Source organism: Podarcis raffonei, chromosome 7 (genome assembly GCF_027172205.1).
Source record: "Podarcis raffonei isolate rPodRaf1 chromosome 7, rPodRaf1.pri, whole genome shotgun sequence".
NCBI lineage: Eukaryota > Metazoa > Chordata > Lepidosauria > Squamata > Lacertidae > Podarcis > Podarcis raffonei.
The window spans coordinates 27669062-27685621 of NC_070608.1; the positions used below are offsets into that span (position 1 = coordinate 27669062).

The window sequence follows — 16560 nt, forward strand, 5'->3', positions numbered from 1 at the left end:
AAAGGTGTGACTTTGCGACTCAATCAGAAGATTCCTTTTTTTTTTTACACGGAAAAAAAAGGAAAATAGCGGACATCTCTTAACTCCCATTGTGTGGACTGAAGCACAAAGGCGTCTCACTCTGGGGAGTGGGTGTTTCTTCCAAACCCCCTCCCCCCCCCCCTTCAGCGGCCCATTTCCTTTGCGATCCCATTTATTCCTCCACCCAGCCCTACAAGGAACCTCCTCCTTGCCTCTCCCCACCAAACCCTGTCCAGGGCTGGCCTTGGCCGGAGCCGAGGCGGCAGATATCCACGCAGGCGCTGGCGGACCCCTCCTCCCCTCCTTTCCCCCCGGAGGAGCCTGGGGAGGGCGGTCCCCTCTCAGGTCCGCGCGAGGAAGAAGAGGAGGAGGAGAGGAGGAGGGGGAAGGAGAGGAGGAGTTATGTAGATGACGGATGAACGTTTCTGGAGTGGCGGGGCGAGCCGAGAGGCATAAGCGCAGCCGGGGAAGCGGAGCACGGGCGGCCAGGCAGCCGAGGAGGCCTTGGCGAGCCGGAGGAGGGGCCGCAGCCCGAGGAGGCGGAGGCGGAGGCGGAGACAGGCGGTTGCTGTGCAAACGAGGCGCCTCGCCGGAGCCGCAGCTGCACTTGGACGCCGCGTTCCCTCCCGGACGGGACGAGCGAGGAGGAGGAGGATGTGGAAGAGCTGACCGAGCTCGATGCCGCCGCGCCGCGTCCTGGACTGAAGGGTCTCCTCTCCCCTCCTCCTCCTCCTCCTCCTCCTCCTGCTGCCTCTGGAGGTGAACCTGCGTCGAGCTGTTCCTCCTCGACAGCGCGAGGGGAATCTCTCCCCCTCCCCTCTTCTCCCCTTTGAGAGAGAGAGAAAAACCCACCCGAGTGTGCGTGTTCTGTTTTTGTTTTGGCTGTTCGGAAGGGGAGAGAGAGAGAAGAGGGAGAAGGAGGTGGAGAAGGAGGAGGAAGGCAGCGAAGGCAAGGAGCGCGCGCTCTCTCTCTCTCTCCCGCTCGCCCGCCGTCTCTGCCTTCTCCATTGAAGCACAGTTCACTATGATCTTACTCGCCTTCAGCACTGCAAGCCGGGGGGATTTCGTGCATCATTCCAGGGTGTTTTTCTTGCAAGCCTTGCTTTGGATTTTATGGGCTACTGGGTGCAGAGCGGAGCAGTATTTCAATGTAGAGGTAAGATCTATGCACATCTATGTCTCTCTGTGTGTGTGTTTCCTCTCTTTTCTGGGTTGCTTCTTGCATTCATTCAACGTGCAGAAATAAATAAATAAAATAAAAAATAATAGGGTGTAGGAGAAATCCCAAACCTCCCCAGCAGTCGCTTCTGCGAGCGCAGCCAGGACGCTTTTCCTTCCTGCAGCCAACAGAGTTTCCCGTTTCTGGTGAGCCGCCTCTTGGTCTCAGGATCCCTTGATGCCCAGGACGGCGGAAAGCCACGATGCTGGGCTCCGGGGGATTCACCATTGCGCCCTGGCATTACTCTCCCTCCCCTACTTTAAAAAGAGATCGGGGTGGTGGTGAAGTGGACCTCTCCAAAACGCGCATGCATCCATACGTGACGGGTGGTAGGTTAAAAGTAGAATGGGGGTTTAAGTTGGGGAGGGGGCATGAATTTATATTGCTAAGATCAGGGCGTTGTTGTTTAAATGAAAGTGGAGAGGGAAAAGGCATTCAGTGAACAGGACAAGGTTTCTTTTGTCACTTTGAAACGTTTCTGTGGACTTTTGCTCCAGGGGCTGCTGTAATGGCTAAACGGATGTCCCCTCAGGCAGCTGCAAACGGGGCGGTGAAGGGAGGCGGGCGTTGTTAAGAGGTGGAGAGGAACTTTGTGAAGTTAGTTAAAATGTGAGAAGGTGAACAGCATCTGGAGAGGATCTGCTCTGGGTTCACGGCTAGACTTCAGCTGGGATCCACACCCTACTACGCCCCCAGTTTTTAGCCTCAGCCCAATGTATAGACACTGGATCTGGCTTTTGCAGCATAAACCCTGTACATGTCTACTCAGCAGTAATGCCTATTGAGTTCGGTGGGGCTTGCCTGCACTTAACGTGTGTATAGAGTCACAGCCTAAGTGTGGTTGATTATTAAGTGTGCAGCATTTTCTCAGCTTTTGTCCTTTTCTCATATGCTTCGCACCATAATGTCTGTCCATCTGTCTGTCAAATCAGTCCCAGTTTGTCCCTTATGCTATCATCCTTATGCATGGCCTCCTTTCATCTTGCTCACCCACTGCTGCTGGTTCAGGAGTTGAAAGAGACCACACAAACCATAATAACTCCCATTCCTGTATGAGACTTGATCTGTCTTACTGATTACACACCTGCAGCTCAATCCTTTGCTGACCCCAGTGCTTCTTCAGACCCAAAGTGTCTCTTACATGCACATTTGAAATTTTCTTCCACACAAACTCCTGTACTTCTGGCTCTCAGGATCTCAAGCCTTTCTCTGGATGTGTGCCCCCCCCTTTTTTTAGCCACAAGAGGAGACTCTCTTTAGTCTGACCACACAAGACTCACATTTTCTGTGTATGTCAATAATATAATTTGTCTTTCTCTTCTAAGGATACTTGTCTATGACTGAATTTCCCAAACCTGGTCACATTTATCTATTATTTCAGGGCTAACCTGGCTATTCTGTCTTGGCTATATTTCATTTTGGCTTCCTCCCACAACCCTGTATTGCCAACTCTTTCCCCCGATGTCTTGTCATACGGCTAGGCTGAAAGGTGTGAGCAATGCCTGACACCCTTTGGCCTAATTCTGGTTATGGCTCTTGGAGCTGACTGTGGCGGGAGTGCCACTTAGCAAAACTCATTCTGCTCTCGAGAACATCCTTTATTCCCCTCTTTACGCTCATTCTTCCAATGAGAAGTGGAGGAGACTGCCAAGGGGGAGGGGGGGAAAGCCACCCAATAGCATCACGCCTAGATAGTGCCACATGCAGGGAGTCAGGTAGGCTTTCCAGCTCCAGGAGCATTTCCTCCTGCCACAGCTAGTTGCTGTGCCAGCTGCCTACTCTGCAGGACGCAGGCCAGCAGCAGATGGTGCTAGGACATGAGGAGTGAGAGGATAGTTTAGGGAATCTAGGAAGACACCAGTAAGTAGCAAGGGGGAGAAACTAGACTTGCAGTGAAGTACGGAGGGAAAACTATGAATGAAGAAAAGTTGGAGAAGTGGGTTTAGTGTTTTCCTGCTTCCTGATACAATGTTTCATGGTCGTGCTTCAGAGCCAGTGTATAATTGGAAGGTCATGTGTGAAAGTGTGAAATTCTATATCTATATCTATATCTGTATCTAAACATACTGTATATAAAATTGTCCAGTAGCACCTTAGAGACAAACTAATTTTGTTCTAGGTATAAGCTTTCATGTGCATGCACACTTCTTCAGATACACACGAAAACTTATACCTAGAACAAACTCTAAGGTGCTACTGGACAATATATGTATATTTCAACTGCGTCAGACCAACACAGCTACCTACCTGAATCTGTGAAATTAAAGAGTTCGATTTTGTTCAACAAAGGACCCTCTCCTTTTTTATTTTTTGCCTCTGGCCACCTGAAAAAGAGAGGTGTGGAGAGGGTGTGTATTCAGTTCTTACTTCTGGCTCTGCCTACAGTTAGCAGCCATGCCCTCCTAGTAGACATTAGCCACCACCACTCTGTTCTGTAGGCCATTTCGAAAGCTAAAGTGGAATAATCCAGGCATAGAAGGATCTTTGCCATTCCTGGAGGCTAGCACACTTGGTTGTCTGGGGAGCAGGTGGCTGGGATTTCTCTGGTCCTGGAATAAATCTCTTGAGAGCAAAGCGCGGTGTCCTGCCTTATCGTCTTCTGCCTCCTTGAGATCAGCATGGTCTCTGCTACCAGGCTGAAGGGAAATTAATTTACATTTATCTCTCAGTAAGGCTGAGAGCTTTTCAAGTGCCATTTGTTGTTGTAAAAAAAAAAAAAAACCACCCTGGAGTAGCCGGAGCCACAATGCAGAGGGAACGTGAGGCTAAGGAAGGACTTGGCAGCATTTAGGTGACTCTGTGCCATGGATTTCTCTGTGTCAGCACCAGACCCATAAAACACTTGCACAGGACAATAAATCACGGAGAACCCATCCCTACTTGAGCACAGCAAATTCTGTTCCAGGAGCAATTTAAACAAACATAGAAGTGAAGGGGCTGCTGTAGACCAGAGTCCATTGTAATGGATTTATGGAGGCTAAGCTCACATGGTTGGTAGCATAGGAAATGGAATTTAATTTCACTAGGGCCACTTCAACATGGATCTGTGTTATTTATATTGTTGTTTGGTCATTCTTGTAGCATTAAAACAAATACTGAAAGGAGGGCGCGTACACACACACTCACCACCTGTTGCACATACAGACATGGTTTATGGTGAATATCTGTTTTTGTAAACACTGGGTTCTACCCAGCTAGGTTTTAATCAGAGTAGACCGACTGAAGGTAGTTTCTGCACATGCTGTAGTGGGAAGCGAGGGGCAGATGGGGCTCTTCAACCTGGGAAGGTAGTCCATCTAGGAGAAGGAAAACTTTGCTCCCAAACCTCCATTGCCTTGCGGGGTATCTTCGGGAGATGAAAATGCTAAGAGAGTAAACCCTACAGAATGGAGTCCCTCAGACAGTTGGGTGGCCACTTGTGCTCCTCCTTCAGGCAACTCCTGCAGCCATCTGGTGCCAAACATATGGCTATGCTTTCCTTTGGACCACATCAGTGAGGCTGAGAGCGGGGTCTTGTCATCTGGGCAGCCCAGGACCTCCATACACACTGCCCAGGCTTGTGCCCCAGGGAGGTCATTTAGGTATTGTTAACACAGCAATTTGACTTCACCCCTGGAGGCGCACCCCATTGTCTCTTGAGGCAGATGAATGCCAACAAGACTGATTGAAGTTAGTGATTGAAGTCATGGTGATTATTTTCAATGGGTCTACTCTGAGTAGAACTAACATTGGCTATAACCCTTAGGCTGCAGTTCTATACTTACATTGGATCAAGCACCATTGAACTCAGTGTGCCTTACCTTTGAGTAGATGAGTATAACATGACACAATTACTTGGTTTTAGCAGGAGGCTTCCAAACATGTACTCTCCATACCTGATCTGGAAATGGCTGATTCTTCTGGTTTCCATCTCGTATTTTAGTGATATTTTTCTAGAATTACTGGAGCTCAGATTACTATGTGTATGTGTATATGCCTTTCTTTGTATGTCCTGTTGGAGTTGCAGCTTCAAATTCTGCTAGGTGAGAGCTCTAAAAATGTCAGTATTCAGTATCATCAAATAATTGTTGACATTGTTAAGGGGGTAGTCCTCAGTGATGTGGTTGTGACCAGGGGCATAGGAAGGGGGTGCGGGGTATGTGTCCCACCCTGGGTGTCACCCCTGAGGGGGTGACAAAATGACACACTGTGGGGGGCGGCACTTACCACGGGGTCTGGCCTGCAGCGTGCCCAAGCCACGCATCTCTCTTGGGAGTGACACAGTGCTCAGGGCCCCGCAATGCCCAAAATGGCAGCGTGGGGCTTGTGTCCGCCAGGCGGACTCCATGGGCAGCTCACCGCGGCACCCTCATGGGCGGATCACCACGGCGCGCCCATGGGCAGTTCGTCCCACCCCTGCCACTTCGGGTGCCGGAGCAGTTAGGTCCACCTCTGGTTGTGACACATACTTCTGTATTGTTAGTCACATAAAAAGGCTATGCAATAGACAATGTGAAATCCTGTTCAGTAGAGCGATAAACACTGGCAGTTCAGAACTTGGTATACAGAATTGGCAGTCTTGGCCTTGACCGCAATTTATCATTTTAAATGATAAACTAATTAATCTGCATGTTATGTAGGGCTGTGCCATTGATTTAAGAGCTTTAGATTCATCTGTTCATTTGATTGTGTGCAGAAATCTGCTGTCTCTGAAATGAATGAGGATTTGGTTTGGGTGCACACAACAATATGTGTGAAAGCAGGCTCTTGAACTGGGGGCATCATGCTTAATTGTTACTCTTGAATACTCTGTGTCCTGATTTGGTTGGTTGAATGGATGGTTAACGCCATCGCAAAGAGTCAAGTCATCCTTGAATGTTTGTTACACTCGAGTTTGTTCAACGATTGGGCTTAAGAGTCAATTTTACAGGGTAGATTGTGTTAGTCTGCTGCCGCAGAGCAAATCTAGAGTACTATGGCAACATAAAAAGTAATTCATAGTAGCATGAAATCGGCAAGGAAGGAGTAGCTACCAGTGTGGCAGTGTGGGTGGCTTCCCAGTGCTGAGGTTGCTGCCAGTAGACTGAGAGGGGAAAGTTGGCATGGCACAGTAGCATTGGATTGGCTCTGCTGCTGAGCCTGTGCTATGCCAACCTCCCTGCTGCCTCACCCCTCTCCTGCTTAGTTACGGGCAGCAACTTCCATGTTGGGAAGCCAGATAAGCAACCCCACTCCACTGACTGCTGCAAGGAAGAACTTGCCTCATCAGAAGGATGTAGTGAACAGGGAGGATATAGGTCAAAGTCAACTACCTGACTGATGCCAGCCAGAGCATTGGGAGGCAGACCACTCTCTAACAGTGGCATAATAGCCAGGTTGAGGAAGGGAGATTATTAAATGAGAAGAAGACTCTCGTCTTCTTCTAACCAGCTTTAGTGAGGGTGGAAATACCACATTATTCTACTTATTTGATGATACCTAGTTATTTATTTAATATATCTCTTCCTTGATGGAAACCTTGAACTGGTTCGCATAAAATAAAATAAAAACCTCTTGAAGATGGCACTTGTTACACATTTTTAGAATAGGAGATAATGCAAGGACAAAAGAGGAAGAAGAAGAAGCCTAGTCATGGTTCTCCCAGCATGGTTCCCCTGTGTGCTCTGAGGCTGGTGGGTTGTGTGGCAAAATCATGTTTGCTCTTTTTTTGCTACAGAAAGGAGTTGTGGGTCTATTAGAAAATGCGGATGCTGCTGTTAACATGCATGATATATGGTGCAACAACAAATTGCAGTGCCGTGAAACATGGGGGCAGGCAATGACTTGGACTGCAGTGTCCATAGATCAGTATTTCATGTTCCTCTGTAGATTTGGCAACCTGAACTTGCTTGTAATCCCTAATAATAAATAAGAGACTTTAGGAGCATGGGCAGGGTTTGGCTATTGCACATTTCCAGCAGTGGGAGAAGAGGACTACTGGCAGAGAAACTGCCATGTCAAGTTACTGCCATTTTGCTTTTCTTACAACCTGTTGGCTACAGTGAGAGGCGTGCCATTTTTGTGGGAATGCCAAGGAAGTGAAAGGACTTTGGATGTAATGTGCCAACACCCACCTCTCCTATTCCCCTTCCATATCTTATTATCCCGCTACTCATCCAGAAGAACATCTGTGCTGGTGGAGTTTTTTTACTGACATGTGGGCTTGCAGTGATATAAGTGTCATTACACCATCATCCTGCCTTCTCTGCCAGCAGAGCAGCACATAAACTCTCAGCCAACTTCTTGGTGAGGCTTGGATTACACATTTATCAAGTTAAAAATACATGATGGGAAGTTTAATTCCAGAGCCTTGCAAATCTACAAAAGTTATTAGCCCATCTGTCACCTTGACTTATCATTCATTTTTGAAATTAAGAAATAGCCCCCGTCCCCCAAATTTCATAAAATTTCAAAGCCTAGTTGTCTGGAGGTAATTCTTATCAGAGTTGATCAGATGTGTTGCTATTTTCTAGCCCAGTGTTTGCTCCCCGGTTTATCACAGTTGCATGAAAGTCAAAATTCCATAGAATCCTCATAAATCTATATCATTATAATTAGATGTGCTGGTGTCAACCCCTATAGGAGTCAATATTAACTGAAAATCCGGTAGTTGCTGAGAGGTCACATCCTTAACTTTCTGTGTATGCAGTGACACCTACTTTTAATTAAACATGGTTAGGATTGAGAGCTTTGCTTCCATTTCCCACCACAATGTTATTTCTGTTGTTCCGCCTTGCATATACATCATTGGTAAATACTTAGGAGCAATCCAGTGAGATTTTCAAAGCAAGCCTTGCTTTTCTACAAGCAGTTCCTTAAGTGACTTTAAACTTCCCCTTTTAATAATCGTGGCAGTTTAATTGCTTATTATGGAACATAACACAGTGGAATCAAAACCTCTGAGAAATGCTGTCAAAAATGTAGAATTTTCTTCCCCGTGGCAAACAGTGGCTGCAAACTTCCTTGTTTTTCACTGCTAACAGACTTCACAATTAATGGTCTGCTGTTACTGAATTGCTACACATGACCTTTCTAGGTTTCTGCATTTATCTAACACCCTGATCCCTATGCATATTTACCAATAAATTATCTGTGTCAATTTTAAAATTGAAGTTTTTTCCAAGTAAAGTATGTTAAAGCACATTTAGCTGGAAGTAAGTCTCACTGAACTAAATGGGACTTAATTCCAAGTAAAAGTCTGAAAGCTATGTGTGCGCTTTTGAGCCACTATTTCTGTTAGGAATAAGTATGGAGAAATTGGGTTAGCAACACCCCTCTTCACTTTTTGGTGTGTTATTATTAGGACGTTGGGATGCTGAAGTATTCTAATGAGAGCTTATTAAAAACCATCCCAGGAAACTCAAAAGAAGAAGTGAAGAATATCCTGTTTCTTATGAATTTTGGAGCATATTAACTGTCTTCATGTTGCTCTTCTTCATGCATTCCACCCTGAGATGGTAGTAATGCCTGTTAGAAGGAACTGTGCTCATTATTGGACCTATTCTCAAATTGTGAAGTTGAAGCTGGTTTCCAAAATGATTGGAAATGGTTTCTTGATTCTGGTCCTGCAACATTGTTCTTCTTGACCAGGGGCTCAACTCTCGCTATCCATGATCTAGTCAAGTTTGCACAGTGTAGTTGCACAGTGTAAAGAAGTACTTTCTTTTCTCTGTCCTGAACTGTCCAACATTTAGCTTTCTTTGTTGGCTGTCCATGAATTGTACTGGTATAAAAGAAGGAAGGAGCTTTTCTCTGACCACTTTCCCACACCATACAAAATTTTATGTGTCTACTATCGTGTCTCCTCTTATTTGCTTTTCTCTAAAGTAAAAAGCCCCAAACTTTTCTCCTAAGGGACTTGTGCTATCTCATTGATCATTTTGGTTGCCCTTTTTTGGACATTTTCCATCTCTACAATAGTCTTTTTGAGGGGAGATGGCCAGAACTGAACACAGTATTCCAAGTCTAGTCTCAACATTCTTTGTATAATAGTGTTATGTTATTGGCAATTTTATTTTCACGTCCTTTCCTAATGATCCCTAGCATGGAATTTGCCTTTTTCACAACTGCCTCACTTTGGGTTGAAGCACTCATTATGCTATCCACTAGGACCCCAAGGTCTTATTCCTTGTCAGTCTCTTCTCTGTTCAGACCCCATAAGCATGTATGTAAAATGATTTTTGCCTGCAATGTGGATCCTTTTTCACTTGCCTGCATTGAATTGCACTTGCCATTTTACTGCCCATTCACTTGATTTGAGAGATCCTTTTGGAGTTCTTCACAGTCTCATTGTTTTAAGGACTCTGAGCAATCTAGCACCACCAGCAAACTTGGCCACATCACTGCTCACCCCTAACTGTAACTCATTTCTGAACAAGTTAAAAAGTATAGGTCCCTATACAGATCATTGGGGAACTCCCCTTCCTCACAGCTCTCCATTTGGAGAACTGTTCACCTATTCCTACTCTGTGTTTCCTTTTGCAATGTCTCTTATTCCATGACTGCTCAGACTACTCAGACTTTGGTGAGATAATTTGTTGAAAGCTTTTTGAAATTCCAAGTATGCTATGTCAACCGAATCACTTATGTTGATATGCTTGTTGACACCCTTAAAGAACCCTAATAGGTATCTTGTCAAAAGTGTTTTGAAAGCCTAAGTATATGATGTCAACTGGATCAACCTTATCTATATACTTGTTGACACTGCTGAGTGAGATGAAGGAACCGACCTGGACCCTGTGATCGTCATCATATTTGGGGCCAGGAGGTAAGTTGTTCTTCAGGTCTGTTGGCTGTCCTGGGGGTTTGGCCTTCCTCATAACAACTTTGGCATATAAGGCCAAATAAGTCACAGTTGGAGGGGAGGTTGTAAGCCTCTGGCTGCCCCTTGAAGAGAATGGGGTATCCCATTAAAGGGATCCTGGAGGGGACACTCCTATCTGGATGCCCAGTTGGGGCTAGGGCCATAGCACTCCTCCAAAGGCAAGTTTGGGGTGTCTTACCAATTTGATGTATGTCATAGTACTTCCTTGCCATTGACTCAGACTCATGGAAATCTTCCAGCAGGCAGACTTCCTCATGGAAATCCTCATGGAAATCTTCCAGCAGGCAGGCTGGATGAACCAGGTTCAGGGCTGTCTCAAGCATATGCGGCGCCGGGATGGAAAGATCTGCCCGGCATCCCCCCCCCAGGTTGCCCAGTCCCAGGTACGCAGGAGGGCAGAGCTGGCCGGCTGCCTCAGCGTCTCGCTGGCTCAGTTGCCCCTGAACTCGTGGTGCAGAGCCACCCGCAGCAGAAGAGCCCACTGTGACACTCCAACCGATGGGCGGCCTCTTCTCTAGACTCAACTCTTGGGCCCTGGACTCTCGGCCTGGCGCCCCTGAGAGCCCGGCACCCGGGTGCCCTGCACCTCTAGTCCCTATGGGTAAGAAGGCCCTGACCAGGTTACGCCCAGTGCCTAAGCCTAAGCCATCTGTAATCAGTACAGTTGTGGCCTAATTTGAAACAAAGATCATTGTCACGAGAGGCTATTCAGATACATGCATGGTCTGGGGTTGGGGGCTCACAGCACGTGGGTCTGCAACTATCTTTTTGCAAAAATGTAGACCTTTGATAACATCTCCAGATAACATTACTTTAGGAAAATTTACATTAAAAAATACTGTACAGCCCCCACCCCCAATAACATATGTGCACTGGGTGGCTCATAAGAAATAATTGTGCCAAGAGCTTTATCTTTTGAATGGAGGTTGTATGCTATTTTGATGGTGTTTATTTCACTTATTTGGTTGCTTGGCAACCATTCACACCACACTGCTGCTTATTGTCATTCGTTGTAAGCATATTTTAACATACTGGTGATGGTATTTAAGGATTCCCATCTTCAAAGAATTCACATTTAGCATTAATGCTAGTAGTAACATTTAGAACTGCTACTTCACTAATTATGTAGTAATGATTTCTGTGTTTACGCTAAATCATTTCTTTGTTTGTTTCCAGACCTTGGCTGAGTTTTAGTGATGGATAATATGACAGGTGTATGTATACCTTAAGACTTAATTTCTTCATCCATATAGTCAAGTATTCCTCCAAGCATTGGGGAAGAGCTTTGGCTCAGAGTTGGAGCTCAGTCTTTATGTACAGAAAGTCCCAAGTTAAATCCCTAGCAACTCTATGTAGGGCTGGGATTGGCAAGAAACAAAAACGAAAAACACCATTTGTGAAGGGTCACTACCTGTCAGTATAGACAGTGCTGACCTAGATTGATCCCCAACAGTCGGACACAGCATAAGAGAGCTTTCTATGCAATCCAAAAACAGATGGGCCCTTCAAAGATTTGAAATCTTTTTTTCATTCTCAAGGTTTCTGAGGGTTTCAGTGCAGAAGAGGCACTTGGCAAAATCTGCTTGGTGCTACTGCAAGTGAGAGGAATTTGGAACTGATTTTGACACGAGAATTACTGTTAAAGCACAAAATTGTTTCTTTCTTTTTAACTGCTACAGTAGCTGTGTCGCTAAACCACATGTTACCCTTTGATTCCCACGAGAAGTCTGAACCATTGTGCTCCTGCTCAGGGGAAAAGGCAATGCTGGTTTTTCTAAAGGACTTGCTTGTGAGCTGTTTTCTAGCATGGATTTAATATATCTATCTGTATATATATCTGTCCCGATTTAGACCGGTATGGGTAGGTTGCTTTTGGTTTCTGGTCTGAAGCCATGTAGGAGGAGGAGGAAAGGGGGCATTCGTGAAGCGCCTGCAGTTCTGATATTGGTCTTGAAAGGAAATAAAGGTAAAAAAGCAAATAGGGAACTTAGTTCACTGCTGTTTCACACACAGCAAAAACCAAAGCCCTTCAGTAATTATTCATATCTACAGTGCACCCATTTCATGCTACATCAAATGGGAAGGTTCTCAGTAGGAATAGAAAATCTGTCAATTTTGGTTTCTCATTTTCCTTCAGTTCACATTTCTGGATTTGCTTTTTAAAAAAGTCATCATGACAATTCATCAGCATTTTTGTGTGAATTTGTCCTAATATACACATTTTGTATGCAGTTTTGCCCAATGTCTGTATTTTTGCAAAGCAATTATCTATAATATTACACACTTTGCCCTAGTATATGCATTTTGTACACATTACTTAGTAGGAGAACAGTATTGCAATATTCAGAGAAAAGTGAATTCCAAAAGATGGCTGTGTTTGGGTTTGTGCATTGTTTTAGATTAGAATGTTTGCCTTGAAAACTGAAGTGACTTTCTCATCCATCCCTAGCTCACAACACAATGCTATGAATATTTACTGAGAAGTGCTCAGTAGCTCTTACTTCCAGGAAAGTCTGCATAGGATTGCCGCTTCAGTTGTTTGAGCAAGATCTTTCAATTGTACAGTTTTTGTCAGATCTAATTTTTAGGTACAAAATGAAATACTGTTTGGTGTTCTTCATAGTTGAGAACCCCTCATTGGTTACTAGGCTCTGAAAAGAGCATCTGAGAGGGTTGGAGAATACAGTAAGTCCACAACTTGTGCACATTTTAACTTGCACACATTGGGTTTTACACACTTGGCAAGGAAAAAAGTGAAAAATAAAAAAGGGGATGGAAAGGGAGGAGGTGTCGCAGAAAAAAAAGACTGTCACCATCCCACCCACCATTGCACCCAATGTTTGTTTTGTTTGTTTATTGTTAATATGGCCAACAGCCAGCATACTATTGCAGCCAATGTGTTTTGACTATAGGTAACTCTTGCCTTAGGTGCTATTCCTGGAACATAACCCTCACGTAAGTTGCAGCCTTACTGCATATCAAAAGGATTGTGGAGTAGTTGAGTGGTGCATCAGATGATGGGTTGGTCAGGTCAGTCCTGAGTAAAACCAAATCCATAGATCTATCCTGAATTTGGCGGGCACGGTATTTTTGTGCCGTCTCAGCAGAGCCTAACTCTGAGTTCTTGAAGATGGGACTTTTGTTCTGCATGTTTCTGAGTCATTCTTTGACTCTTTCCCATCCTCTTTCTATTCCATTTTGAAGGATGCTAAACCACTGATTCTAGATGAATTCCAGGGAAATCCAGCTTCTTTGGATTAAGTCTTCAGTATTTTTATACCAGTCTTCTCCCTTCATGCAGAAGCAACTTCTAATAATTTTTGGTAAAGGGGAGGGGGGATTCAGCAGCAGAAAGCACTTTCTATATTTCCTTTGATCTTCCTTTGAGTCCTCCATCAGTACAAGGAAGGTACTCGCTGGAGATTTGGGCTATTACGATGAAGCTTTTAAGGGGGACAATTGTAAGGTCTTAATTGTTTTGAGCTTCATTAGCAAAGTAGCAGCACCCACAATAAAACCAAGTAGATCTGTTTTCTGAATATTTTGACAAATGTTTCTCTACTGATTAATTAATAAACTTTTCAGTTGTAATAAGAACTAATAACTTTTTAGCTTGGGGACTATTTGAGACTCTTTTTAGAAGAGCAGAGGAACTGACAGAGCATCCGAGGTCTATTATACTTTAATACATAAAGATTCAGTTTAGTAGATTCCTGTCTCTTATATCCAGATTTTTCAGTCCCTGAAAACATGAAGTAGCAGGTCATAGGCATCACTGTAATAAGGAATGTGTTCTAGAAGCAGTGCAGGAAATGCTGAAAGATGGGGAAGGCATTGTCGAAAAGCTGATCTAACTGGGGGAAATTCTTCTTGTCCTCACAGGTCATTAGCTGAGAGGCTATTCACAGAGAGGTCATCCGGCACAAACCTTCATGGAATAAAAGGCCATTCATGTCAGCGGAGGTTGTGCAGGAGAATTTCTCACTGGATTGCACCACTGACCTTTAAACATAGAACTGAAGGCTCCCATTTAGCATGAGATTCTTTCTGACCATCTCATTAGAACACAGCCATTCCTTGGTGTATCTCAACATGGATTGTGGTAATTGGGACTATAGCTGATGATCATCAGGTTTCTCAATTCTTCAATGGGTGCATAGTGAGTTACTCCCCTTGTTTAGGCTGTTTCAGGAATAGGATGTGGACTGTGGCAAGCAGAAACTGAATTTCCTCCCCTCATTCATATTCTGTTCCATTCTTCAGGCCCTACCATTTCCCTCAGGCGTCCAATCTCCAGTTGACCTTTATAATGTATTCCCAACTTTTATTTTGGTGGGAGAGGGAGAGATGGCATGGAAGACAGAGACTTCATGCATTTGCTTCATTTCTAATATTAGCTAACTGTATCCAAAGCAGCTAATGTTTTTTTTGCTTAAAAACTGTGGTTGCAATGCTGCATCCAGATACACATTTATACAACTATTGTTTTCCCCAAGTGTGGTTATGTTTGGTGAGCTGGATTTCTGCTATATATCAGGAATAGTTTGGTATCCCATGTGAGTGTTTGGTTTCTAATAAATTGTCAGCATATTTGCCAGGATTATTTAGGATCAGTGTCAAGAAGGAGGCCCATTTATTTTATCTATTTCATTTATTAAAATATTTCTAAACTGCCCACTCGTAAAATATCACGGTGATGTACGGCAATGAACGCAGATATAACTGAACATAAAACACCATAACATCAATACAAAATAATTGTAAAAATGTCAGGCTAATCTTCGGGAAATTAGGCCTGTTGACATGGAAAGGTCTTCAAGACAAACCTGAAAGTTAGTAATGAGGATGCCTGTCAAATCTCTGCTAGAAGAGTATTCCATGGTATAGACTGGTGACAGTGATGGCTGGTGTCCATTGGGACTGGTGGGGCAAAAGGCATGGAACCCAACAGCAGTTGGAGCCAGAGACAAAGACAGATGGAGTCATCACATTCCACTTCTGCCCCCATCCTCCTCCCTGCTGAGTTCTACAAGGGCAAAACTGAGACTAAGGAGGAGGAAGCTGGCAGCCAGGGCCACTCCCTGGACTGGATGTAAGTAAGAAGGTAGGCAGATGGGAACTGGCTGAGGTCAGACTGAAGTTGGTGGGCAGTTCCCCATTTGCCCTGTTGGACCAACTTCCACTGACCAAGAACATCAAAGGCCCAGCTTCTAATTGAGGTGCGTTGTGCATCTGTAATGCAGGGGACGACTAATAGCACTCCAAAGGGTGTAAGGGCTCAGGTCATTATTTTTATTTTTTTCTTTCAACTGAAACAAGATGCCCTATGTACTTAAAGCCATTCAAGTTGCTAACAAACCATGGAATGAATCCCAGGGTATTAGAACCCTGATTGTGAAGAACAACTCTGGTTGAGGCAGCAGCATGTAATTTTTGTTATTAGCCTGAAAAACAAATGCTGATTCTCTCTGCAATACTCATCACAGTTATCTGGAATTCTTCTTTGGCAATCACTCGTAGCCAAGTAAGATTGTCTTCCAGAAACACGGTTTTAACAATAAGTCCATTAGTGACTGTGGAGGCCAATTCTGGACCCACACGTCGTTCCACAGTGGGGACATGGGTTTCTGGGTGAGAGTTGATCATGGTGTGGATTTGCCAAGTGTGCTTTCCTCCTAGCACGTTTCTCCCTTGCATCCTGAATTCAAGTGTCTTCAAAGTCCATGACACCTTTGGTAAAGGCTGTTCTCCAACTGGAGCGCTCGCAGGCCAGTGTTTCCCAGTTGTCGGTGTTTATACTACATTTTTTTAAAGATTTGCCTTGAGAGAGTCTTTTAACCTCTTTTTTTGACCACCAGCAGCATGTTTTCCATTTTTTAATTTTGGAATAGAGTAGTTGCTTTGGAAGACAATCATCAGGCATCCGCACAACATGACCAGTCCAACAAAGTTGATGTTGAAGAATCATTGCTTCAACACTGGTGATCTTTGCTTTTTCCAGTGCTCTGATATTAGTTCACCTGTCTTCCCAAGTGATGTGTAAATTTTTTTGGAGGCACCGTTGATGGAATCTTTTGAGGAGCTGGAGATGGCGTTTATAAGGGTCCATGTTTCACAAGCATATAGTAAGGTTGGTAGTACAATAGCTTTGTAAACAAGCATTTTGGTTTCCCTGCAAATGTCCCAGTTCTCAAACACTCTGCACTTCAGTCAGGAGAAAGCTGCACTCGCAGAGAAAAAGAAGAAGAGTTTGGATTTGATATCCTGCTTTATCACTACCTGAAGGAGTCTCAAAGCGGCTAACATTCTCCTTTCCCTTCCTCCCCCACAACAAACACTCTGTGAGCTGAGTGGGGTTAAGAGACTTCAAAGAAGTGTGACTAGCCCAAGGTCACCCAGCAGCTGCAAGTGGAGGAGCGGAGATGCGAACCCGGTTCCCCAGATTACAAGTCTACCGCTCTTAACCACTACACCATAC

The 16560-nt window shown here is 44.6% G+C and overlaps 1 protein-coding gene across 3 annotated transcripts in view; it reads left to right on the forward strand.

Moving 5' to 3' along the window:
* Window positions 1-269: 269 nt before the first annotated feature.
* The window catches only part of MMP16 (matrix metallopeptidase 16), a 172614-nt gene continuing 156323 nt past the window's right edge, over window positions 270-16560 (forward strand). The window contains exon 1 of one of the 3 annotated variants that reach the window (XM_053395711.1): window positions 270-1177. In XM_053395711.1, coding sequence (XP_053251686.1) covers window positions 1046-1177 — 132 coding nt within the window. In that variant the 5' untranslated portion in view covers window positions 270-1045. The remainder of the gene's footprint in view (window positions 1178-16560) is intronic. The other 2 variants (XM_053395712.1, XM_053395713.1) reach the window with 2 other exon arrangements.